We start from the raw sequence: 25,787 nt of genomic DNA on the forward strand, positions 1-25,787 counted from the left end.
GGAGAAGATTTCCTCTCAGCAGTTTTTCCTGGCAGGATGTGGGGAAGAGGAACACAAAGTAGAGGCAGCGTGGTGTGCTGGGGGCTCCTGCCCAGAGCCAGGGGGCTGTCAAGCGGCTGGGCCACAGGAGATGTCTGCCTGATTATTCTTTCCTCCTTTTGAGCCAAAGGGGCTTTTTAAAGCGTGTTTGTTTCCCCCCTTCTTCTTTTTAGGTTTGTTTTTTTTGTGCCTTTTTTTTTTTCCAGGAACAAATGCCAGCTCAGAGAGAACTGACTCACCAGTGTGAACAACTACTAAACCAGACACGTCTCGTACAGAGAAGGGAAACAATCTCTCAGCCTCTCTCCTCTTTGAGGAGGCCCTTTGCAGAGCATCTCTGGTGGCAGTGGTCCATAGATGACAAGTCACAGCCCGTGCACACAGGTCCCCAAGCTGGGGCTGGGGGATGCTCAGGCTGGTGAGACAAGCTGTCTGCCGGGGTTTGACCCTCACTGGTGGCCATCTCTTCCTGCCTGCAGGCTGCACCCCAAATCCTGCAGCTCAGCCCCAGGATGCTCTGAGCATCACCCTCAAGCAGCTCCTAGAGGAGCTGAAACCTTATTTGGAGTAATTCAAATCCCAGGGATAACTGTGGAGGCCTTGATGACCAGGAAGGTGTGCTGGGAGATAGCATGAGATTTTCTCAGTGCCTGGGCGGCTGCAGGCTGGATGTAGAGGGGAGAGGGAGGGGCTGCTGTGAGCCCTGGTTGGGAGCACTGGGAGCGAGGATGGGCCATTCCAGCTCTACAGGACCCCTGCACTGAGTACAGCTGGCTGTGCTGTCATGCCTGCCTCTGCTGAGGACACATGTGAAACACCTCTGAGCGAGCTGTTGGTACCCAAACAGCTAAAAATCCTGGTTGCAGCAGGCCAGGGTTTGTCTCCACAGTCTGAATTTCTCTGCTTCCCTGAGCTCTTCAACGAGGTGCTCTCATCACTGGAGAGGAGACTTGTTTCAGGGTGGGGAAAATGCCCTGCTGTGAGTCTCCATGTCTGCCTACTCGTTCCCAGCCCCATGACCCCTCCTTGTGCATCCCGACCTGCAAAAGGCCTGCCAGGCAGGCAGGGATCAGGCAGTGGGAGCCAGCTGGGTTCAGGGCTGAGGGCTACTAAATCCCCCTCCCTGCTTTCCCCCAAAGCTTTTACTGCAGCCTCTCTGGAGACGAGGTGTTTTTTTTTCCCTGCTGATTCAGCTTCTGGAGAAAAATGCCCTGTCTGCCTGTCATGGCTGAGCTGTGCCAGGTGACTCAGAGCATATCTGGGGAGAATCAGCCTGAGCTGGTCAGGGAGGCTGCAAATCTCCTCGCTGGCAAACTGAGCAAAGCCAGAAGCCCGGGACAGGCCGTGCTGGAGAAGGGAGCCTTGCTGGGACTTGGACCTGTCTCCTGCTGCAGCCGGTGCCTTGGGACTTTGGATACAAGAGGGGTTTCTAGGAGCTGCGAGAGGCACGACTGCTGTCAGAGGGGACTTGCACTGGGGCTGCACCATGCAGCCTGAAAACAAGGTCAACATTGATATATTTGAACCTTGGTTCAAAATCCCCTCTTTGCAGCAACCTCAGGCTGTCTGAGCATGTGGCTCAGAGCTGGCTGCAAACAGCAACACTCAGCAGCCTGGGGTCATTTTCAGGAGGAGCAGTTTCATTGGAGCCAGAGAGAGGAGAAAACTTTGGGCTGGACTAAGGAGGTATCTGTCTGCCATGGGACTGGGGGACCCCAGCCCTTCTGGAGAGGTGACTGGGGGAAGGTGAAGGGAGCAGGAGGAAATTAGGTGGATGTGTGGACCTAAGGGAGTGGTCGTGTGGGGAGCTGGTATTTTGGGCTTGCATCTTTAAAGGGTATCAGTGAATTCCTCCTCCCAGAGGGAGGGGAGGAGAACCCAGCTCCGAGGAGAAGTGGACATGGGGAGCCCTGTGCACTGCAGTGTGGCTCCTCCTGGTGCCCTGCCCCATTGCTACCCCTAGTCTCTCCCACCACCCTGAGCTATTAAACTACATGGAAAAATCAACAGCACTGTGGTGTTCCCCATCTCCTTCAGCTCAGCACTGTTCAGGCTGACGGCTCCCGCATCCCTACCCTGATCTGAGCCCAGACCCAGCGATGCCTCCAAGGAGCATGTCAAGCCCTGTTGGGGCTGCTGGCCCAAAACTCTGGCACTGGGGATATACACGGGAAATGTTCCTGGCGTCCTACCCTCTACCCACCTCCTCCCAGTGCAACACGACCCACAAGCTGGCCAGTTACCAGAGAGACAGGTCAAATCCTGCCCTGTTCGCAGCCCCTTTTCCTTACCACATCCCTGGGCTCAGCTGTTGCCTTGCTGTGCTTCTCTCCGCCTGGCTCCAAGCTTGGCTTTTGCTAAGCGTTGGGGTCATGCACAGCGTATTAGCATGCTTAGCCTTCACCAACGACATGGTTTAAGCTGTATTCCCAGCCCCATCTGAGTGTGAGAAGGTGGCAGCAACCAAAACCAGGCAAACGAAGGAAGAGATGGAACTTTGCAAATAGAAAAACACCTTTATTTTTAAACTCTTTCTTTAAAAACATATTTGTAAAAGTTTACAGCATAAAAATAGTATCTCATGGCTATAGATGTGACATAGTACAAATCCTACAAATACATCTGTAAACCTAGGAAAATGTTAACTCTTTGGTACCTTAGTCCAAACTCTGTTTTTCCCTTTGCCCTCAGGATGGTTTCTGACAGACAGCATGGAGGCAGGTGCTGCTTCTGTTCAGGGATGCTGCAGAGTAACCGCATGATGCCAGCAAGCCAGCATAGCAGGAGGGGGAGAGGGCAGAGGGCATGCTTTGGGCAGGCTTTGCAGTTCTGGTGCAATCCATGAAGGAGGAAAGGACAGGAACAATAGAATGCCGCAGGCCTCTCAGCACAAGTTGGCTTTCCTGCCTCCTCCCACCCCTGCAAGAGTTGTGTCTCCAAAGTGCCGCTGCAGCTACACTGGAACAGTTCCCCTGCCTTTGCCAAAGCCAACTGGATCCATCTTGGCATGTCCCAGAGACTTCAGCCCTCCAGGTGAAACATGGAACTTATGCTGGGACCCCAGCAACCCATGTGCTGGTCCATGAAATCTGATTTTTAACAAATACCTGGTCTGCCCTTGTCAAGTCCTGCAGACAACATGGTGCCTCCACCATCACAGTCAGTCCTGGCTGCTCAGCGTCCAGACTGGGCTGGGGTCTGCTGCGGGAAGGACCTGTGCATGGCCCAGGAGCTGCCCGGCGCCCAGCAGGGACCTGCAGCTGCCCTGGCTACTCTCTGCCTGTGCAACCACCCGGGGCAAAGGCTGCCGAAAGGCTGCCGAGGGCTGCCAAAGGGCAACCTTCATGTTCTCCAAGTGGGAGTGCAGCCAGGCTGTGTCTGGGCTCCCCAGGGCTGGCTTGGCAGCCCGCTGCTCTCCTGTCCGTATGGGACATCCTGTGGTTTGCCCTGTGAACCAGCCACACTGATCCTGGGATCTGAGCTAAGCACTGAGCCCGGCCAGAGCCCTTCCTTGCGCTTGTATGTTGGAGCATGGGTTTTGCCTCCTTAGCACATTAGCTGACATCTCATTTTAGAAAAAGCCCCCAAAAGGAGACATCTGTGAAATCCCCTTCTCCAGATCTGCTCAGCTTTACCCAGGCACAGCTTCCCCACAGCCAAAACCTAACCCACTGCCCGGTACCCTCTATTTGTGGTGCTGCCTCTCCCCTAGCCCAGAGTCCTGACTGGGAAGAAGAGGAAGAGCCATTTCTCACTTCTGCCTGACTTCCTCCTGGCTGCACATCTGCACTGCACTTCTGCCTTCCCAGCCCCGTGGGATTCCGCCACAGCTCCCTTGGCAGGTGAACAGAGACAATTTAGTTACAAGTAAAGTCCGCTGTGCTCTACATTTCTTAACACGACACAAACACACACTAAACGTGGCAGTCTCACTTAAAAAAACCAACCAGACATGCTCAAACCGAGAAGGACAAAAGGACTAAAACCGGTGCACACATCAGGCTGAGAAGCGTCTTAAATGTGGAAAGAGACACCGGAGTGTTGCATTAATTTCTGGGATACGCTTACGTATGTATGAAATAGTGACTGGCAGTAGGATTATGCATAAACTGGTGCTGATAACAATGTAACAGCTGTAGAGTAAAATATAATCTACGAATAAAAGATATTGCACTAGAGATGGGCCCAAGCTGGGGCATGTGTCCCTTTTTGGGTGGCTCAGTTTGGGTCCACCTCTGAACACAAAACCACACCCAAACAAAAATATCGATCATCAAAACTAAAAACCCGGAGGGATCGGTTCCCTTCGGAGTCTCACCGGAGAAATTATGGCCCAGAACAGCTGACCATTTCTGCTGGCCTTCACCCGCCAGGCCACGCAGGGACTGGAATGTTGGCAGCACAGAGGGAGGAAGAGGGGGCTGGAGCTGGTTCCCTGAGCAGAGAGAGCTTGTTGGGGGGGGCTGCTGTAAGCCTCTACCCTGCCAAGCCCCCTCTTCGAGGAAAGTTGCAGGGATGCTCAGCAAAACATGTTGGCTTTGCCCAGCTGCCAGGCTGTCCCCGGCTGAGAAGATCTGCTCGCTGCAGCGAGTGTGCGTACCCGCGCTAAATGATGATGGGAATAGTTGAATAAGGACAGGAAAGTACCACAAAGTGCAAGACTTGGCCCTTGCAATCACAGGGCCAAAGGCGAATATTTGGTCACATCTCTCTGGAGTGGAGAACGGTACCATTCTGCACGGAGTCTGACGTACCTACTTTAAGAAGGATGAGGGAGGTGGGGTTAGCACCCTGTCAGCAGCCAGAACAGGTTTTGATGCAAAGAATATTTGCAATAAATCTACAAATGGGACAAAATCCAATAGGCATCCAAGTGCAGATAATGCCCAGCTAACAGGACAGGATACCTGAGTTCCCACAGCAGGGAGAAGAAATAGATCTTGTCTTTCAGGACTGTGGAAACTATTTGATAGTGGGAAATAAGTAATTTAATTAGCAACTAATCTGTATGAGATGGAGTTTAGTACAGGATTTGTGAAGAAAATAAGCACACGGCCAAGGGGAGGGTGACAAGGGGTGAATTGATCAGGAAATCTTTGGACTGGACAGAGGTAGTAAAGTAGCTCTCTAGGGTTGCTTTTGATGCTCAAAGTATGTAATATTTTTATTAGTCAGTCCAGCCCAAAACTAACAGTTTGTTAACAACATGTGCTGATGACCCGATGTCTGGAACAGCAGGGAGTATCTTGGTTAGAAATGCTGGAAGAGTAGAAAGACGTAGGTGCTTAGATTGGTCAGAGGATGACTCCAAACTGCAGGTATGCTGTGGCTGGGAAAAGGCCAACATTATCCAAAACTACACCAGGCAAATCAAATCCAGTACAGACCAGAACTATTAATGCCCTATGCGAGGTCTGGATTTGACCTCACTTGGAGTACTGAGTACTTCTGGTCACCTTTGATAGAGAAGGACAAATTAATGATGGAGCTGGTGCAGACAGGGTCTAATAGGATGATCTGATGTGCCATCCTATGGGCTCAAGTTGCAGTGACATGGATCCTACCAAGCACCTTACATGTTAGAAAAATAAAGTGGTCTGACCCCAAGGATCTCATGAGTTACTGCCTCTCTGTGGTTAGGATCATTTCATAAGCTATGGCCACAGAAGATGGCTCCTTCATTACAAGCAGGAGGAACAGAGCATGGAAAAACATTTGTCATTCACAGTGTGTTTCCTATGGATGGTGGGGAATCTGACCACATGGGCTGAAAATATACTCCACTGGCTGCCAATAAAAGTGCTATTTCTTATGTTCACATTTTACCAAGGACTTTAGCCCACAAAACATCTACTCCTCTTTTAGCTGCATAAACGGCAGCATCGCAACTATAGACAACTTGAACCAAAAGCTGTTTTGCTGAGGATTTCTGGCAGAAGTTTCATATTTTGAAAAAAAACTCCTTAGTGGCTCTGAGGTGGCAGAAGCCCAGCAAGATGCTAATTGAATTTCTGAATTTGTAAACCTGCCTGTGCAGTTTTTGTGGGATGCACAGAGATATGTGCAGAGAGTAGGGCAATGAAGGGGTTACTGGGAGTGGGAGGCATGCAGCGAACAGAGCTCTGTGCAAGGCAAAACTCCTTTCAGAAAAAAAAAACCCTGCTAGTTTCTATGGTGTCAGACCTGTAGTTTTTGGGGTCCAGCTTTCATCTCTGCAGAGGTGGGGCTCACCACTGGTTTCAAAATCCTGGTGTTCCTCCTGCTTTGAGTCTCCTCATTCAAGCCCAGCTCAGAGCACAAGTTTTTCCAGGCCTACCTGTGATAAGTAAGGAAGAAGGCAAGAAGCTGGAGGAAGGTCTCTGCCTTTTCGTTCTTCAAAACACTTTCCAAGAGAGAGGAATCCTCTTTGATTCCTCTTGCTCTGCTTGGTTCCCCATGACACTTCATCCACAGACCTGGCAGGCTGCTGTGCCTGGCCCCTAGAAAGTGGCAGGGTGTGAGATACAGCTGTGACCAAACAGCTTCCCAGCCTCTCTCCTTCTCTCTCTTTGAGATGTCCCTGGGCTGGTGTTCTGGCATCTTTATTGCTCCCTATAGTCTCGCTATGGCTCAGGAGGGACCGGTGAGACATTCCATCCTGAGAAAGGGTGTTCGGGTGAACAGTCTATCAAAAGGGAACCCTCGCTCCCCAAAGATAAGGCACAAAGATTTTGCAGCTGGCAGGGTTATATGATGTCCCAGCAGATGAGCTGGGCTTAGTGGCAGTGGATTAATGAATAGCCATATTGCTTCCTTATACTGGCCCTGGCTAGTGGATTAATATATTTGTTCCCTTTAAATCTTCAATGGAAAATGATTAGCTTAGTGTCCACAAAAACGACATGAACAACACTGGACTGCCCTCTTTGCTACTACAAGAGTCATTTTGAGGGCATTTTGAGGTCCTGGCATGCCCTTGGGGCTCCTGGTGCCATGCTGGGCACAAAAGGGTTTGGGGTATGACAGCCCCTCTACTAGGTGGGTGCAGAGCTGTGCCCCAGAGCCATGGGTACCTCTAGTGCTTGTGGTGCTCTATCCACCATAGAAGAGTTGTCAAAAAAAGAAAACAGTGATTCAGTATCTCTGAGACGCTGGCTGGTCTCTCCTGGACTTGGATGTGCTTGGAGAAGAATCTACCCCATATACTCTTGATCTCAAGCAGCTGAAGGTTGATGTTGCAGGTTCTCTACACCCCAGCAGTGGGCTCCAAGCAAATCATCTATCACAGTGGCATTTCATGGAACCACGGTGTGGCTGGTGCTGAAACCATCAGAGAAGTGCTGGTGCAGAGGAGATGAAACTTGTTGCCATCTGAAGAGCATGGAGGGGGAAGAAGATGTAGTATCATCTTAGTAATGCAGAAAGTGGTGTCTCTTGTGGAAATGCAGCCCACGTCTTCCACTTGAAAAGAAGATGTTGGTCTGTGAGATGTCTCCCTCCTGCAGTGGTTTGATCACTGAGGAGGATGTGGCAGTGATCTGGAAGGTTTCTGGCACTGAGCCACCTCTTCGTAAGGAGGAAGCGGATGGCAATGGGAAAAGTCTCTAATTCCCCACCTGATGCTGGGAGATGGGAAGGAAGGCAGAATGCTGGGACAGGTGGAGATAGCCCGATGTACAAGCGCAAAGCATGGGTCTCTGCGACGTCTGGGTCAGCCCCTCAGCTGGCCTCGCCATGGGGAGATGCAGAGTCAGCCCAGCTCTGACTACAGGAAGCTCTCCTCCACCTCTTGGTGCCCTGTGGTGGGCTCCTGGCAGCCCGGCTGTGGGTCAGATTCCTGCTCCTCATCCTGCCGGAGGCCCAGAGGGCTGTCACAGGATATTGTAGACGATGTGTTGGCCTCATTCAGCATAGAGCTGAAGGGAGACAAAAGTGAGAGAGAAATGAGTGCCTTGTCCCAAGTCTCCTAGTGAGAGAAGATTCCCAATGGCTGAGAAGCACATTGATCTCCTGGCAGCCCCAGTCTATCTGAGCAGCTTTCCAGAGGAGGACAGACAGTATTGCTTGGGTCTATTCAGCCCTCAAACACAACATACAGCCAGCTGGGTTCTGCAGACCATGGACCCCAGTGTGCCCTACTCCTTGTAACTGGGGTCTCTTGTCCCCAGCTGTGCCAGCTGTTGTACAGGGATGTGACATGACACCCTATCTTAGCTCACGTCCCAGCTTCTCTGGTTCATCTCCATCCCTGCAGGCTCATGCAAGTTTGCAGGACCTCACATGGGGATGACACCGCCCTCCTTCTTTCCTGGTAAACCCACCCCTGGTCTGTCCCATAGCAGAATGTCCCCATTTCCTCTTGAGGCCCCCATTTTCAGATCTGGGCAGCCAAGGGATGGGACAACATTCAGAAGCAATGTTTTTACCTGGCCCGGCTGATAGAGGCCTCCTGAGGGAGATCGCAGATTGCCTCGGGTTTGGGGTCGGGAAGAGGGATGATATAATCGTTCTCGCCCCCGTTCTGGTGCACGGCTGTGTAGAGGATGCTGCCGGTGGGGGAGCTGGGAGTGAGTCTGGTGTTGTTCAGCCCAGGGATCGTGGGTCTTGTGCGCACAACAGCGGGGTGGTCACTCTTCATGAACTCTTCATCCACCTGCTGGTACCTCTGCTCTCACAGGGCAGGTTACCAAAGAAGAGGGAAGGTCTTGTGAATGGAGAAAGTACACTCGCATTGTGTTTACTTTCCCTGTCTGCTAGGCTTTTGCTAGAGCGGCTGGCATCTTCCAGCTGGGTTCAGCTACCCTGACTCCACCAAAGACAGGCCACGAACATTTCCTAAGGGAGAGATCAGGGGCACAGCTCCACCGCTCCGAAACGCCAAGCAGTTGGAGGCAGGTTTTTGATCTCCTGCCAGTTCTGATTTCCGCAGTTGCTGAGATACCAGCTGCCTGTCTGGCGATGCCAGTTGTCTCGGTGATCTCCCCAGGATGTCCAAACCACTTTAATTGGCTGTTCAAACTAAAGTAGCCTTAGTCACAGCAAAATCCTCTGGCACAGCAGCACTGAACATTGGTCTCTAAACCCTAATTGAGGGCCCTAACCAAGGCAGCATCCTCCACAGAGCACTGAACCTCCTCTGTCCCTCCAGCACAGGCTCCTTTGAACATACCTTTCTGTAGCAATCCACCAAGAGGTTTCCCATAAGCACCACTAGCTGTGAGAAGGACGGCCTGATCTCAAACTTCTCCTCCCAACACTTCTGCATGATATCGTAGCTAACAAGCGGGAAGAGAGAGCACTCTGGTGAGTTAGCGGGTGGCGAAAACAGAGGCAGAAATGCTTCTGAAGTTCATGTAGGGCAGGGCCAGGGCAAACGTGTATGGGCAGCACTTACATTTCATCAGAGGCGTGAGTGGGTTTGGACATCCGATAGCCACGTTTGATGGCGTTGTAGAACTGTTCATTCATAGGCAGTTCAGGGTATGGAGTCCCTCCTGGACATAAAGGGAGAGCAGGAAATCAGGCTGGTGGATTGCCTGCCATCCCCATGCCAGCATGCATTTCACACCAAGGTTTCCTTTTTTCTTTACCTTTCCTGTTTCATTTAACTTCCAAGTGGCAACGACAGCATGGGAAAGAAGGAGACAGGGAATGAAGTGCTACTCTGATGCTGGTAAGGTAGGGACTTGGGGATTAGAAACGGATTTCTGTTGTCTCAGTTTGGGAAGGGATCCTACTAACATGCTATCAGACCTATGGACACCACCATGATCTCCAGGGTATTTACCTAGAGTGAATATCTCCCAGAGAAGAATCCCAAAGGACCACACATCACTCAGGGTGGTGTAGAGGTTGTTGAATATGCTCTCTGGAGCCATCCACTTAAGTGGTAAGAAGGTCTAAGAGGAAAAAAATGGAACAAGAAGAGAGTCAGCTGCATCTACAACACTTGTTTCAACAGGTGAGAGCCTGACATCCGATCTACAAGCAGAGAAGACCCTTCAGAGCTGCCTGTCAGCCCAACACATCCACTGACATCTGCTGTCAGCCAGTCCTTGGAGGGACCAGTTTCCTTTTTCCTTGTGGAGGATGAACTCAGCAGGCAGGAGGAAAGGTGGGGGTGCTACATCCATTTCCATCACTGTCTGCCATGGTGAACTATCATGGTGTTCTTGGATCCCTAGTTCTTGGGGAATCCATTGACTGGCATAACATGACCGCAGCCCTCCTGAAGGGAGTCTTTGGAAACCTGCAACCAGGCTGGAAAGGGCTATGGGATGTCTAGAAAAGAGCTGAAGGACACATCCGGCTTTTTCCTGCTTTTACTCAGAGTGATACATGAAAAGGAGCCTCACTTGACCAGCTTGTATGCCGCATTGGCTGTGCTGTTCCTGGGATTTGCTTGCACAATGAATACCAAAATAATCTCCAGGAAGGATTGCAAAGGGGCCTATTTTCACTTCCCATTTTGGAAGGAAAAGCAGCCGTGCCAAGGCTGGACTGGAGAACCCAGCTCCTCTGCAGGAGGGTCTCCCTGCCCAGGCACTGAGTACTTGTCTGCCAACCCATGCAAATGGGAGAAAGCAGGCGAGAAGTTAACTAGTTCATAGAGCAGATAAAGATTGGAGTTGGAGGGGCCTGGCTCTACTCTCAGCTCCCCCAGCCTCAGTTTCTCTGTGTAGGAATTACATGGCCTGCTTTGCTAGGGGTTGCACATTCCCAAATGTCCCAGGACTGGAGAGGACATGCTGTTGTTGAAGTCACAGGGGAGGTTCTGGGGAAGCCCAGTCACACCCTCATCCTCTCCCGCCTCGAAAGATTGGAGACGTCTTTCTGGAAAGTAGCTACTCGCAGGAAAATACTTCCTCTTGCCCTGTGGTCTCGTGGTTAGGGCAGAAGTCTGTGAGCCTCTTCCCAGAGTGGCCAGTGACTCACTGCAGCGCTGTCAAGCTGCCTGACCTTGCACTCCTCCTGCCTGCAGCTCAGGAGCAGACTCAGTGCCGTGCAGAGAGGGGATGCAGCACTGCTGCCAGCGATGGGCTGTACCTCGGACAATCCTTAGTTTTGCTGCCACTGCTGCCCAGGGACTTTTGTAGGACCCGGAAGATATGGGCATGCAATTCTGCTACTCCACAGCACACAGAGAACATCAGGTGCAGGATCGTTGGCCACTGACACCATCTTCTGAGAGTCCTGCCCTGTTACCACCCCTGGGCACAATGACGGACAGGCAACTCACAGGGGGAGTGTATAGGGGGTGCCAGGCCCACAGCCCTGGCAAGAAGGGGCTTGCATGGCTCCAGGTACTCACGCTGCCTTTGGAGATGTAGTTGGAATCTCTCATGATGTCCCTTGCCAGGCCAAAGTCACAGATCTTCACCAGCTTCCCCTCGCAGATGAGGACGTTCCTGGCAGCCAGGTCCCGATGCACGCACTGCAGGGGGGAGGCAGGGCACTGTCACTGCGAGGGGACCCCAGACAGCCCAGGGAAGCAGCCCAGCTCCAGCACCAGCCCATTTCTGGGACTGCAGGGATAAGAGTCAGCTCGCAGCATCTAAGGCATCTCCTCCACCTCTAGGGACAACCATGGCTCAAAGCCACTAGCAGAGCTACCACATCTTCACTGCTCACCTGGACTGCTACCCCCGTGACAGCAACAGGCATACAAATCTGACAAGGGCAATTTGAACGATCCAGTAGAGAAGGGATTGCCAGGGCCTGACCAAGCAAGGAGGCTGATGGGCTGGCAAGGAGGGGATGTCTCCATCTCTGTTTGGACAATCCAGCTCAGCAGTCTGAAGACATTAGTTACACCAGCCTAGCTTTTGCCTCCTGGTTTGCCAGCATGTTGGATGCTTTCCACAGGAACAGCCCTGAGGTTTGTTCAAGGCCCTGTGAGATACCACTAGCCTGTGTAGTGATACTATGCACTGTAAAGCATGACTGTGGGAAGGTGTTGGTAGCTGGGAGCAGCTCTTCTGTCCTCCATGGGTGAGCACTGACCATGCACTTTTGATGGTCAAACTGTCTGGCTGGAGGAAAAGAGCCTGGAATTTCTCTCCACATATCATTGATGTCGTCTCTACCCTGTCTCTAACCCCTTGCCCTGTGTGATGCTTCATACAGACAAACTATATTACTGCCTGCCCTGGGCTAAGCCAGACCTTATGAAATCTCAGAGCCTGGTCCTCCATGGTGGCTTAATTTCCACTACCCAAGCACTTCTTATTAGGCCTGAGGGGCTCAGAGCACATGGTGCAACAGGGGTGTCCATGGGCAGTTGTAGCTTTGCTGTGGAGTGCCTGGTGCTTTAGCACAGGGAGGCTATCGCTGTTTGGTCATCCTGGTAAATAGGGATGATATGACACCACAGCTGTGTTGCACATGGCTTGGGAGGAGCTCAGGCAGGGAATTTGAGGTCTGAAGCTCAATTTAAGCCAGCGTTAGCTGTCACGTGCAAATACAGTCACGCTGATCCCCGGGGCTGTGTTTCCAAAGAGAAGTGGTCAGCAGCTCTTCAATTGCATGGCCACTTCTCCTGCGAGGAGGTTGGTATGGACAGAAGGACCATGAGCGGAAACTGACCACAGGACACGGCAGAGCATTGCCAGCCTCCACTGCCGCAGGCACCACGGACCAGCTGGCATACGTACGTTTTTGGAAGCCAGAAACTCCATCCCATTGGCCACCTGGAAGCTGAAGCCCACCAAGTCCATGTAGCTGAGGAGTGGAGACTCGTTTATCAGTGTCACCCGGTCTGTTCTTTCAGGAGCTGGAGGGCAAGGAGAGATGGATGTTCGTGTTACTCCGCACACTTGTGGGCTGCCCACCGGTGGAGGGATAAAGAGGCAGAGCTGGGAGCTCCCATCATGAGGACATCTGCCATCGCTGCTGATAGTGACTCTTTGCAATATGGACCATCCATCTCTGCAAGCAAAGACATCCAGCGCCCAAAGTGCAAGGACCTCTCCCTCCCGCTGTGGCTGAGCTGTTACCTGACGGGGAATAGCTGTCCAGCTCGTACGGGGTGCCGTAGTTAGAGGACTCGATGTCAGCGTACTTGACTTCACCCTTCATGTCGGACATGGGCACATAATCCAGGGAGTCATCCTTGCTCATGTCCATGTAGCCCCCGTCGCTCTCCACAGACAAGGAGAGGTGGCTGTGGGGGGAAGCAAAGAGGCTGGTCAGGTCAAGAGGAGAGGAGGAGACACAAGGGATGGGGTGAATGAGTTGTGGGACTGCATGGGTCTTCAGGTGTCCTTACCCACAGGCTGAAGCTTCTCATGCTCACCTTGCCTGGCAGAGCACAGGCTTGGCTCAGCACATGAGCTCTCCACTGGGGAGGGCAGGAAGGGAAATCAGGGCCACGCAGCTCCACACAGCAGGAGTGCATGAGACCCAAGGCAGAGTGGGTCAGCGAAACCCTTCACCTTGGCTGTGCATGTTCCCAGACTGGCCAGGACTGGCCTGGAGAAGGTTGAACTGACCAGGCAGGACACAACCTTCTGTGCACAGTTAAACCTTCCCATTTTGGATCAGCAAACACCTGCATCCTTGAGCACTTCTCCCTTGAGTGAACAACAATTTCATCTGGGAAACAGCATCTTGAAGCCTTCCATGTGCTGGTGCTGGGCAAGAGAAACCTGCTGCATGGCCAGAGTTGTGGGGCACGTCCTCACAGGCTTAGGAGGCCATGTTTAGTGCTTGGAGGATCTCAGCTGCCTTCAAGCAGAAAGTGCTGGGGCCAGCTGTGCTGATGTCCTAACACTGCTCTATTTTACTATTGGTTTGGTGTGCTGGAAGGAAATGCTGCTTTCTAACTTCCCATGGGACTGTTTCTCTGCGCTGCTGTGCCTGCATCCCTTACAGCTGGCAAATGGACAAAGGACCGTTTCCCTTTCCTTGTAGCACCTCTTGTGCAACTGCACTCTTTCCAGCACTTGTCCCTTACACAGAGTGGCAATGTGATCTACCCTGAAAACGCAGAGCTGAGGTCCTCAGGGTTAAGACATGCTGGGAAACCCTTCATCTCTGCACTCAATGCATAGCTATGGTTATGCCAGTAAAGTTAACCATGCCAGGGAATATTCCCAGCTGGCATGGAGCAGCCAGCGTGTGTGCTAGCAAACTCAGCCTCCAGGACATACCGATTGCCTCCGCTAACTAACTCCTCGTCTGCCAGGAGCGGTTTGGAGGTGGCTGGTTGGCACATGGGTTGGTCTCACAGCAGCCAGCTGTGTCCCAGTGCTGGGCCAGCATTTATTTTACTGGTCTGGCGGAAATATGGGTATGCTTCCTGGCAGCACCAGCCCCCCTCATTGATGGGGGCTAGGATAGGGTAGCACCAGGAAGGAGGAGAGTGCTGCTTTCCAGGTACCTCTGCACGTGGTCCTCCTTAGTGGTGTTCCCGTACAGCTCTGCTTCTCGCCGTGCCTTCTCTCCGTAGCACTGCAGGAAGGTGTGCTTGTTGCGGTGCAGGTAGTCCACCAGGTCCCCATAGCGGCAGTACTCAGTGATGATATAGATGGGACCTGGTAGGAGAGAGCATCTGTGTCAGCCCTGCCTTGGCCCTGCTCACTCCTCGGGGCAGTGAATTTCATTCCACAGGGACATTACAGAATTGTAGGACATCTAGGCAGGGCCAGAGGGAAAAACCACCTTTCTGGTATCAAGCATTTCTGGAATTTGAAATTTGTGTTTGGGGAGGGAGGTGGGGGTTAACAGAAACATGCTGTCTCAGTTTCAACCAGATTGGAAGGAAAGGCTTTCAGAGCCCCCCAAGGCTTCCCTAGGGGAAGGGGGAACGATTTTGAACGAGAAAACAGGAATTATTCTCTCTGAGGTCACCTCTCCTAAGCACAGCCCAGGACAGCAAGAAGAGGAGACAAGGCGCCCAGGGCTCAGCTACCTCCTTTGGTGCAGGCCCCCAGCAAGTTGACAATGTTGAGATGAGGTCCCAAGTGGCTCATGATCTTCAGCTCGGACATGAGGGCTTGCTTCTCGCTGCTCCGGGCAGTGGCTGTTGGGGAGAGCCGGTGTGAGTGGCAGGGTGAGCAGGGAAGAGCATGGGCACTGTTCAGCCTTGCAGCTTTGGGATGGGGGAAAGGGATGGTATGGGGGCAACTCACACTTGAGCATTTTGACCGCCACTTTCATGGTGGACTGCGAATGGCTCAGGCCGTGGGCTGTTGCCTCCACCACGCGTCCAAAGGCACCAGAGCCAAGAGTGCGTCCTGCAAAGAAACAGTGAGGAGACAAGGTTGGCGGTGGCCTTCAAGGAGACGTGAGGAGAGGAGTTTGGAAAAGACAAGTGTCCTGTCTGAAACCACAGCAGCCTCACTGCAGCCATCCTGGTGGGCATGGAGGTGGACGTGAGCGATGATGTTTGGGGTTGGGGTTGGTTTCTATCTGGCCGGGGGAAGGAGCTGCCAGCCACAAGAGAGGATAGCCAGGAATAACCCAGTGCTTCATGCCAAAGGGGATAGCAGGCTTCCCACCGTGGTCCCAGATGGTCCCTCTGTCCCAGGACCACATCGTAGCTCCAGGGATCTCTGTGCCCTTTCTGGGTTGGTCTCTTTTGCAGATCTCAAACTCAAAGATATCATCCCCAGACAGCCGGGACCCCAGAGGTCCATCAGTGGGACCTGTACAGTCATTACCTAACACCAGCTTGTCCCTGGGCACCTCCCAGCTGGAGTCGTAAGGGAGCTGCATGGGATCCACGTAGATATACTCGTGCCCATCGGAGCTGACTGACTCGATCACCTTCCAGCGGATTTCATAACGAGGTTTCTGGCAAGGGGAGCAAAGGGGAAAGAGATATCTGAGATCCTGAGGGTCAGGGAGGGTGTGGGGGGTGTGGATGGGTTTTATCAGGGAGTCTTTTGTCCCTGCAACCATTGCCTCATTCCCCGTCTAGCCTACAGATGCCAGGTAGATGCAGAGGCCGATGGAGGCTCATGGTCCCTGACATGGGTGGGACATCATCAAGCCCATGCCAGCAGGAATTCACAGCTTTGCTCTTCCCAGCCACCCTGACACGTGGGTACCACTGTGGCAGCCTGGGAATGCTCTCCTCTTTTACCTTCTGCCACAGGACGATCAGGATGATCAGGGAGATGACGGTGAGGACCAGCAAGGCCAGGATGACAGAGATGATGAGCACTTTGAACGGCAAGGCTACAACGATAACAGGGATAGCAATTAGACTTCTCCAGCCCTGCATGGCTTGGACAACCTGGGGAAAGGGGGGGACAGCAGCACAGAGGCATCCCTGCACAATTTTCCTTTCCTCCTCTATCCACTGTCCCCGTCCTGTTACACACTTGCCCCCCGCACATTGACCCCAAGCTCTCCTCTGGGTGGAGGCAGTCCCTGTCCTCTCCTCCTGGGCAGACCTGCCTGGCATTTGCAGGGCCAGTACCCCAGGGATAGTAGGGTGATGAGTTGTTACAGCCTGTTGAAGTCCTTGCAGCCTTGGGAGAGGTTTGGCCATGGGAGGGTGCAAGGAGCCAGAAGGACTAGTTTGCTTGGGGAAAAGCTGGCAGCTCCAGGCCTGGGTTTACACCATCCTTCCTTAGATTTGGGATGCTCAGCACACGGATGTTCGAGTCCGTGGCACCATCTAGTGACCCGCAGGCTAATAACAAGACACCAGGGACCTGCTCAGGCACTCTCATCTTGCCTCCCTGAAGGGATGACCCTGCCAGTGGTGAGAAGAGGATGTCCATGGCCAGCGGACATTGGGCTCCAGACTTCTTCTGGAGGAGCCTTTCCTGCTTAACTCAAAGGAGGCTTCATTTTGGGCAGAAATACCCAGGCTTCCTGCCACCGAGGACTGCAGTCATCAAAGGACAGTCCTGGCTCCTAACGCCTCCAGGCTGGAGGCATGGAGAGAAAAGTCTAGCTCCCCACAACGAGCTCAAACACCTCCCTCAGCGCTCACCGTGTGGGACCAGGGTGATGTCCTGGGAGCTGGTGCCCAGGAAGTTTTCCACAGTGCATCTCAGGAGCAGGGGCTCGTCCACCCTATGCAGCTGCAGGGTGCTGTTCACACGGTACACCTGCAGCTCCGCGTGGTATGAGGCGTTGGTCTGCAGACCGATCTCTGCGGACTCATTCCCCAGCAGCCGGGTGGGCTTCCCCTTGGTGCTGCACCTGGCCCGGGGGAGGATAAAGGCATCTGAGACCACATGCCACCATGGGATGCCTGGACGTGTGGGCCAGCAGAACACAATAAAATAATAGTGTATTATTCTAATAAATGTGAGAACCCAGACGTTCCTCTGGGCTCCATCATGCCACCTACCATTTGATGTCGCTGCAAGTAGACCAGCTGATCTCTGGCTGGGGCATCCCTTCAGCAGAGCACGTTACAGTCTGCTCCCCGCTGCTGGCACTGCTGTTCTCCTTGAGATCTACCACTTTGGCTGGCACTGAAACCAAGAGACACTGATGGGAATTCATCCTCCACTTTGACTGCAGGATGGAAAGGGAACATGATTCCCCTCTACCCCTAACATGGCCCAGGGGTGAGGTGACAGTGAGGTAGGTCTCATCACAGCAATCGTGTTTCATTTTTGAAACCTAATGGCAAAAAGAGAACTGTTCCAGGAGGTCATGAAGGAGATCTGTCCACATTTATGTTGCTTAGAGAACAGAGGTGAGCACAAGGGAGAGTGCTGGACACCAGAGCTGCCCACCTGACTCTGCATCTACTACCTTAGGCCATGAAGGCCAAGCTGCTGGTGTCTGCACTGCCTCCCTGTCTCCCTTGCTCTGATATCACGTGTGAAATATTTCAAGTGAGCACGTTTCCTGCTTTAATGCTCTTCCATTTACTAAAATCACTCTGGAGCTCTAGTCAGAGAAGAAAGGGCATCAGCCTGGGGGTCCTGCGGCAAAGGATGGATCCATCCCCTGAGACTGCCCCCACCCTGCTCAGCCCCACATCTGCACACCCATCCTCACCATTTATCTGCAGATGGAAGGACAATTCCTGCTCATCATCCTCATTGGAAGCCCGGATGGTGTAAAATCCTCCTTCTTCCTGCTTCACCCGCACCAGGACCAGAGCTGTCTGGTACCTGGAGGAGACACAGTCCCAGAGCGATGGGTGGGGGAAGGTTACCTGGGGACTGACAATGCTCAGAGGCAGTCAGCTCCCACCTATCTGAGGCATGCTCAGAATCCACTTATGGAAAGACACTGAACCACCAACTACATCCAAGCTGCAACTTGGAGGTTGCTTTGTGAATTATCCCCTCCCTGCACCCCGGTGACGAATGATGGGCCCTCACCTTGTTTCTGACAGGTTCCTGCTGGTGATGGCGAACTCGCTGCTGCTCTCCATGGTCAACGTCTTGTTGTTCTTCAGCCACACAATGCTAGGTTGCGGGTAGGCCTCCACCTCCACCTGGATGGTGTGGCTCTTGTGGACCTCGGCATACACCGTGCTGGGTAGGTGGGTGTGGAAGTGCACGAAGCCATGCTCTGAGAGGACGAAGGAGGAAAAAAGGGCTCAGTGAGAGAAAGAACCCCCTCTCCAGCTCTTTGGGCAAACATGAATCTGGAATAAACCATCCAAACATCCAGAAATTGTAGGGCAACTCCAGATCCATCCCTCAAGGCTTCACGCTTATGTCCAAGAGGACTGTGGATGCAGAACTGCTCTTTGGATCAGGGGAGCTCATGGGTTGTAGGCGGCATGTGGGGAAAAGTCTTAAATGTGGAGATGGGGAACGTTCCCTCAAAGTAAATGAAAGGAGGACAGAGGCAGATGGGAAGTGGCAATCTGACCTTGCAGCACATTGGCTCTGCACAGTGCAGAAGAGCTCTCACCCACACCCTCAAGTGTCTTAAAGGGTCCCAAAAGCCATGGTGAGGGATTTGGGATGTTTTGAAGCCAAGAAGTGGGCAGGAGCGACATGGGGTGAGGGCTAGCTTTTTGCTGTCATTACTCAGGGCAGAGGTGAGGAGAGCAAATGGCTGGAGGCTGTGCAGAGAGAAGAGGGTGCCACCCTTGGGCAGCCTGCCTGGACACCCATGTGGTTTGCTGACTTTGGGTGCATGGGCAGCAACGCACCGATCACACGGACTGTGATGTCTTTCCGGTCTGTTTTCTCATGGTAGCCCTCAGAGACATTGCAGACGTAGGTCCCGCTGTCCTCCAGCTCTGCGTTCTGGATGACGAGGATGGAGCGGATCTCGTGGGTGGACCCAGGCAGGAAGTCGGTCACTGGCTCCACAGCCTTCCCTGCCTGCACAATGGGGACAGGAGATACAGTCTGAGAAGTCAAGAGCGTGTTCTGCCATTGGAGCTACAGAGCCAGGCTCACAGGGAGGGAGGAGGAGGGAGTAGAGGACCCCAGTCTGGCTGCAACAGGGACAGGGAACATGCACAGATCAGAAGCCACTGCGACAGACAGCCTTAATCCAAGGATCTCCCTATCAAACTTCCCTGTGTGGCAGCAGCAGCATCCCTGAGCTTCTGCCATGGGATGAAGCTTCCTATGAAGCGTCACCTAGGACACTGAGGAGTGATTGCCATGGGACATCTGGGCGAAGGCTGGAGCTGCTGCCTGGAGCCTCTGAGACTGGAGCACTCACCTGCTTGCGGGGATAATCCCAGTTGAAGTTGACCAGCTCATTGCCGCTCACGGTGCACATCAGGGTGACGTTTTCTCCCTGACGCACTATGGTCTGCACTGCACTGATGGAGACATTCACAGATGAGACTGTGGGAAAGGTGAAAGAGAGGAATGAATAATGAAGGAAGGGATGAGTGGGGACCCAGTCCATTTATCCTGGGTGGAGTGGTCCGCTGGAAAGTCACTTCCCTAAGGGATGAGGTTGGCACTTTAGCAAAACCAGTTCTCTAATGGAGACAGGACTAAATTCAGCCTCCATATTGATCAGGGGCATTGCTAAGGAGACAGGGAGAGCTTTGCTGTCCCCTGCAATTGGGCTGAAGGAGCTGCCACAGCAGGTGCACAGGTATGCTAAGACAATGGCAGCTCACCCTGGATCCTGTAGACATAGAAAGTGTCTGAATCCACCTCCTGGTCATCCACGATTGTCCGGCAGAAATAAGTCTTGTCTTCAAAAAAGCCTTTGAATCCCTGTTGTGGGTCATAAACAGCTGGGATGGGGTTCTCCACCTTTTTCTCATAGAGGGTGACCTGCATCTGCGGGTTGGTCACACGGCAGGGGATGATAGCCTCTGTGTAGCCGGTGATGAAGATGAAGAGCTCTTCAGAGGTGATTGTGGGGAGGAAGACTAGGGAGGGATCTGTGGGAGAGAGGGAACAGTGGTTACAGAAAGCTGCTTGAAGCTGAACCAGGACTGTTCTGTGCTGCTCCAGGACAGCTCCAACATAGAGCTCTGTCTCCAGACTGGTGGGATGCTTCTTTCCTTACTCCCCATGGCAAAGTAGAGCTGCCATGTCCTGGGCTTGCCAAACCTCTCCCAGGAGGTGAGAGATACCCAGACATTTCCACCTAGCACTATTGCATCCTCCACCACTTGTCCCAACACACCACACAGGGGTCTCTCCATGACCTGGCACACCAGAGACATGCTGCAGCCAGATGACCCTGCCATGAGGGCTCTCCTGCAATGGAAGGAAGGATTTTAGGAGGCCAGGTGCTTGGAGATAGAATGATGATTCAAAGTCCTCTTTCTCTTGGTTGCTAAACCCCGTGGAAATGCAGAGACAAGGACATGCTGTCCCCTACCTGGAACGTAGATGTACAGGGCTTTCCTCTCCATGGGCTCTGGAGCCTGGTCAGGGCTGTAGGTGCATGTGTACTCCCCGGTGTGACGGCCCGTCACGTTCCTGAGAGTGAGATTGCTGACAAAGACGTTGTCCCTGTGCTCCAGCGAGGCAGCAAGGGGCTGACCCTCCCGTTCCCAGACCAACGCTCGGTCTCCATAGCACAAGAGGGAAAAGGTACTGTGGAGGTCTAGGACGAGCTCAGCATCTCTGGGTTTGATGTGCAGCCCTCCGCTGCCAGACGTTACCTCCAGCAGACCTGGAAGAGGAGGAAGATGAGAGCAAATAGGATTCCTCTGAAATCCAAGGAGAAGCGCACTGGATCATAACCTCATGCCGATATATTTGGTTCACGGTGTCAGCCTTTACACTGAAAAATAACTCCTGTATTCTTCCTCCTTGGTGTAGCCACCGCTGACCACATTCTCTCCTCAGAAATGTCCTGTCAATCCCGACCTTGGTGGGTCACCCTTCATTCAGTGTACCCCCTGAACCCCTCACTGGGAAGGGAATAAGACATCACAGGCTTTAGCGACGTTCCACATTGCCCAGGCTGTCTGTGGGAACGCTGGGTGGAGAAATCCCTATTTTATGCTTTAACTATATCTGCCCCCATCCAACCTTTCTGCCAGGCAGCTGCACCCTCAGTGCCACCCGGTGCTGCCTGGTGCCAGCAGGTGGTGAGGAGCAAGGGGCTGGCTCGGGAGGGATTCGGGGCAGCCTTTGAAACAGAGACGAGCTGTGATGCTGCTGCACCAGCCCATGGGGCATCCTTGGTGAGGACGGGGCTGGAAATGGGGGTGACCTGGGCCTCCCCCACATGGTTGCACCTTCAAAGGCTCGGAAAGGCCATACATTTAGACAGCACCAGCATGAAGCAGGTGTGGACTTTACACCCACCTCGCCATAGGATCGAGTCAGCATGAGCTGATGGACCTGAATCATTAGGAGGGACGGATGCGCCTGGAGCAGGCTGTGCACTGCTGTGCCTCCCCAGACCATAACCCCTTTCCTCCCCCTTGCCCTGGGGTGAGCACCCTGGGGCAGCGTTCCCACACAGGGCCCAATCCTGCAGACACCACCCCAGCTGCAGCACTCACCGGTGAGGACAAGGAGCTGGAGAGATGCTTTCAGAGCAGGACACAGCATGGTGGGCTCCACAGCTTGACGGCCAAATCCTGCCATGAGCAAAGTGTGGTGAGTGCGGTACTGCCAGCAGAGAGGGCTCCCCCAGCCGCCCTGCGTGGGGGGGGTCCCCAAGTCCCCACCTGAGCCCCCTTCTCCACCTCAGAACCCCCCTATCTCTTTCCAGTTTCCAGTTTTTCCCTCCTGACAGGGTGGTCGGTTCCCCCTTGTGCTGGATCTGCAGAAGAAGCTGTTTCTAAAGCATCTGCCGCTGGTGAACAGGGATTTTGCTGGAAGCTCCAGGAGTTGTGTCAACTCCTGCTCATCTCTGCTTGAAATGCTGCTCCCCCCGCTGCAGGGCCTTGCCTTTCTCCCAGCCTTTGCTCCATCGCTTGCCTTTTTTCCCCTTTTTTTTTCATTTTCCTATTTTCCCCTTAATTTTTCGCTTCCCTCAGTCCCAATGAGATAAAACTTGCTAGAAAGCAGATCCCCCTCCAACTCTCCCACACTTTCTGCTCCTTCCAATTCAATGAAACAAGCCCAAAGAAACCCCACAAAAAAACTGAGTTTCTTGTACTTAACTTTTAAATAGATATATTTTAAGTGAATATTTAAGAGGGCTTTTTAGTTAAAAATCCCTTTTATCAACATTTCTTGAGAAATCCTTTCCACCAACCATTTTCATCCCTCCCTGGTGTATACCAACAGCTCCCAAGAGACGAGACCAGAGGTCCCTAAGAGCACTGGGGTCTGTCCCCCATGTAACGGGGTGACAGGTAACCTTCCCCATTGCACCCATAGGTATGGGGATGAGTATTTTGGGAAAAGCAAAATGAAGATGCTAAGAAGGGGAAGAGTAAGAGGAAAGGCTTCCTCTGTGCCTGGACAAAGCTGAGGCGAAATGAGTTCAGTAGTCCTGAACTTGGGAACACTTCCGCATGGAGCTGAACTTCATGGCTTAGCCATGCTGCAATCCGGGGCCGAGCTCCTGCCCTCTCCCAGACATTTGGAACCTGCTCCTGAGGCAGATCCCAAGGAGTCTAGCCCGAGGAGATGGCTAGTGGCCATCTGGGCTTGCTGACCTGGCCCCAGGCACTGTCTCTTACTGAGCGTCTCTGCTGCCTCTTGGCCCTGGAGTGGCCTCCTGGTCCGCTTGTTGTTAAGGAGGAAATGTTTTTTAAATGACGTGCGCTTGTCAGATGTTTTTATTATTCTCTCGCTTTGGCTCAACAAAAGTCTGATCTACCAGCAAATCCTTACAGGTCTCCAGCTTATTCAGCAGCTTCCCTCTCCCCACTCCAGAAAACCCCTCCGTGACTCCCTCTCTCTTCTGCGTTTGCCAGAGGGGATGAGAGCACTTACGGGGATGAGAGCACTTACAGGGAAAAGCTGGGGGGAGGTAGGATGAAATTCAAACTGTAAATGAATGTGACCTTGCTACACCCACCCTCAGAAAGCACTAACCGGCAGGAGAGAGGAGGAGGATGGAAAACCTAATCTCGCTGCTCCTGCCATGAGAATAATTAGCTTTGTTTCCCAATTCTCCTTTACAGAGGTGCGTGATTTGTCCATTATTCAATGTTCAAGGCTCTAAGGACAACTGGGATCCTCTCCTTCCACCTCTCCCTGCCTGCATGCACAAACCAGGCTGTATTCCCCCTCTCTCCAAATCTCTACCTGCCAGCTGCTAGGGTCTTCCCAAGCTCATGTCCAGCTTTTAGCTGCCTGTGCAGCCTGGTGGCTGTCAGTTAGCTCTGTTGCAGGTGAGATCTTGGCTCTCTCTGCCCACACGGATGAGTCCCTTGCTTCACTGGTGATCTCTGCAGGATCACTGATGGGGAAAATTGCTGCTGTGCTGGAGCCGGGGAGCAGAGACGGGTGCATGCTGGTGCTGGGCTCGCATGGGTGTTGCTTCAGCGACAGTCCTGCAGCCTCCGCCTGCTGCCTCTGGCCGCCTCCCCTGTGTTCATAGCTGGGTTTAATAAATCTGCTGGTTTTGCAGAAAGGCATTTCTCTTGGAGAGGCTTCCCAAGCAGAGTGGGAGGGTGGCAACATCCCACAGAGAGTGGTGACCTCTCCCTTGTTTGTCTGCGCTGGCCGGGGCGAGAGGAGTGCTTGGAGCCTGCAGGAAGCGTGCAGAGCCTCGCAAGCAGAAGGACAAACCTTTCTCTCTCTGTCTCGGGGACACGTGTGCTTGCACACGCGAGTGCGCACAGGCATTTCACAAGGGATGCAAATGCACCCAGCTCACTGCCAGCCTTGAGAGCACTTCTTGTCTCCCTCCTCAATCTCAGCTTTGTTCTCAGCAAGAGTGGCAAGACATACCGTATAAGTGCCAGACAAGGAGGAGCTGAGGTGGTTGCAGCCCCCCTCAATGATCCGAAAGCAGGTGCCCAGATGTTATGCCACCCAGAGACCCAAACACGGGCACTTACGCAATGCTCAGCTTCCTCGGACCGTCTCCTCCTAGACCTACGGGTGAGCAGGGAGCCATGGACCCCTCGGATTCCTACAGATGGGCCAGGACCTGAGCATCTTCGAGCCATGGGACCATTTGCCTCCACCCATCCTGGCACAGGCCTGGAGGCCAGGAAGGTCCTGCAGCAATGCCACGTGCCACATCCCACGCCTGTCACTCAGCCCTGCAGCTCTGCAACAGCCTCCCGCCTTGCAGCCTCCAAGGTCAAGTCCCAAGTCTCCATCTCCACGTTATACCCCTCATCATCCTCTCCTCCCCATCAGCACAGCTACAGACCTTCCCTCTGCCCCTCTCGGACACCATGATGCAAGGGCAAGCCATTCCCAGCCCGGCAGGGCCCGGAGCTTTTCTCTTGAGCTGCACTGTTTATTATTCTAAAAGAGGAATTTGGCTGGGAGAGGAGAAGGGAGGTCAGCTGGCTCGGAGAGAGGCTGGGCTGGCTGGGGGATGCAGTCCCTCACTCAGCCCCACGTACCTGTGGGGTGGCTCCGCTCTGCCCGGGGCTCGGGTCCCCAGGGACATGCTGGGGCTCTGCCGATCACCACGGGGGAGGACGGGTCCCCACCAGCTCTCACACTGTGTCCTTCTCACCTCCGCGCTGCCAGCCAGCGAGGCCGGGAGCTGGGCACTGCAGGAGCAGGAACGTCTGGGAGGTCTTTGAGTCCAAACAAGACACAGATAGGAGCGACTGTCCCTGCCCGGTGACACAGCCGTATTGTCTGTCCTTATCTCTCCTCTGTAACCACATCAGCCTGGCCGGGTGCTGCACGTGTGGCCGCAGGAATGCACCCGGCGGCCGCTCCTCCTCCGGAAGCCAAAAGCTTCGGGGAGCATTTGCAGGCGAGACGAGGGAGAGTTGTCCCAGCTCCGGGGCTGTCAGGTTTCCCAGCCCACTGCTGAAAGGAAAGCGTCCCACAGCCATGCACCGTGGGGGCTGGCAGGGCGCCTATGGAAAGCCTGGTTGAGCATCTCTAGCCTTGTGCTTTTGCAGAGTGTTACACGGGGCGATGGGATAAATGGGAGCCCTCCGACATCCCTAAGCAGCAGCGGCACGGTGCAGAGGGCACCCCAGGCTCTGACAGCCCACAGAGCTGGACAGGAGACAGGCAAGAGGGCCAGAGCAAAGAGGTCAAACACTCCGGCCAAGGCCACACAGCGGGACCATGGCTGTGCCAGGACTGGGATTCAAGTCTCATGATTCCCCGTCTCATGACTTCGCAGCTTCTCCAGAGCAGCCTGCTCTTGTTTCTCCTGCATCCCAGATCTGACGACAGCTGAGCTTTCTCCTCCGCCTCCTCTCCCACTCCCCCACTCGCTGCTGCGAGCGGCGGCCGGGGGCTGATGCCTCTGTGGATGATGAACTTGAACAGGAATTTCTGCAGTGCGAG

The 25,787-nt window shown here is 53.5% G+C and overlaps 1 protein-coding gene across 1 annotated transcript; it reads right to left on the reverse strand.

Moving 5' to 3' along the window:
- Nucleotides 1-7,783: 7,783 nt before the first annotated feature.
- Nucleotides 7,784-21,950, reverse strand: PDGFRB (platelet derived growth factor receptor beta). The gene is made up of 22 exons (XM_009983869.2): nucleotides 21,896-21,950; nucleotides 20,758-21,054; nucleotides 20,042-20,311; nucleotides 19,630-19,757; nucleotides 19,106-19,280; nucleotides 18,321-18,513; nucleotides 17,992-18,107; nucleotides 17,330-17,456; nucleotides 16,967-17,178; nucleotides 16,106-16,200; nucleotides 15,681-15,813; nucleotides 15,150-15,254; nucleotides 14,930-15,040; nucleotides 14,399-14,552; nucleotides 13,014-13,180; nucleotides 12,672-12,790; nucleotides 11,330-11,452; nucleotides 9,806-9,917; nucleotides 9,413-9,512; nucleotides 9,188-9,293; nucleotides 8,445-8,683; nucleotides 7,784-7,934 (listed from the first exon to the last, which is right to left on the reverse strand). The coding sequence occupies exons 1-22, from the start codon at nucleotides 21,942-21,944 to the stop codon at nucleotides 7,784-7,786; spliced, it is 3,282 nt and encodes a 1,093-aa protein (XP_009982171.1). The 5' UTR covers nucleotides 21,945-21,950.
- Nucleotides 21,951-25,787: the final 3,837 nt, after the last annotated feature.

This window comes from Tauraco erythrolophus, chromosome 16, assembly GCF_009769465.1.
Source record: "Tauraco erythrolophus isolate bTauEry1 chromosome 16, bTauEry1.pri, whole genome shotgun sequence".
Lineage (NCBI taxonomy): Eukaryota > Metazoa > Chordata > Aves > Musophagiformes > Musophagidae > Tauraco > Tauraco erythrolophus.

Bases quoted from the DNA above. Each gene is read 5' to 3' on its own strand.
- PDGFRB (XM_009983869.2), bottom strand. From the start codon at position 21,944: ATGCTGTGTCCTGCTCTGAAAGCATCTCTCCAGCTCCTTGTCCTCACC. The intron at 18,514-19,105 runs GTGCGTTGCTGC...TCGTCCTCTCAG, and splicing joins CATCACAGTCCGTGTGATCG to AGCATGGCTTCGTGCACTTC. The intron at 9,918-11,329 runs GTGAGTACCTGG...TTTTCCTCTTAG, and splicing joins ACTACATCTCCAAAGGCAGC to ACCTTCTTACCACTTAAGTG.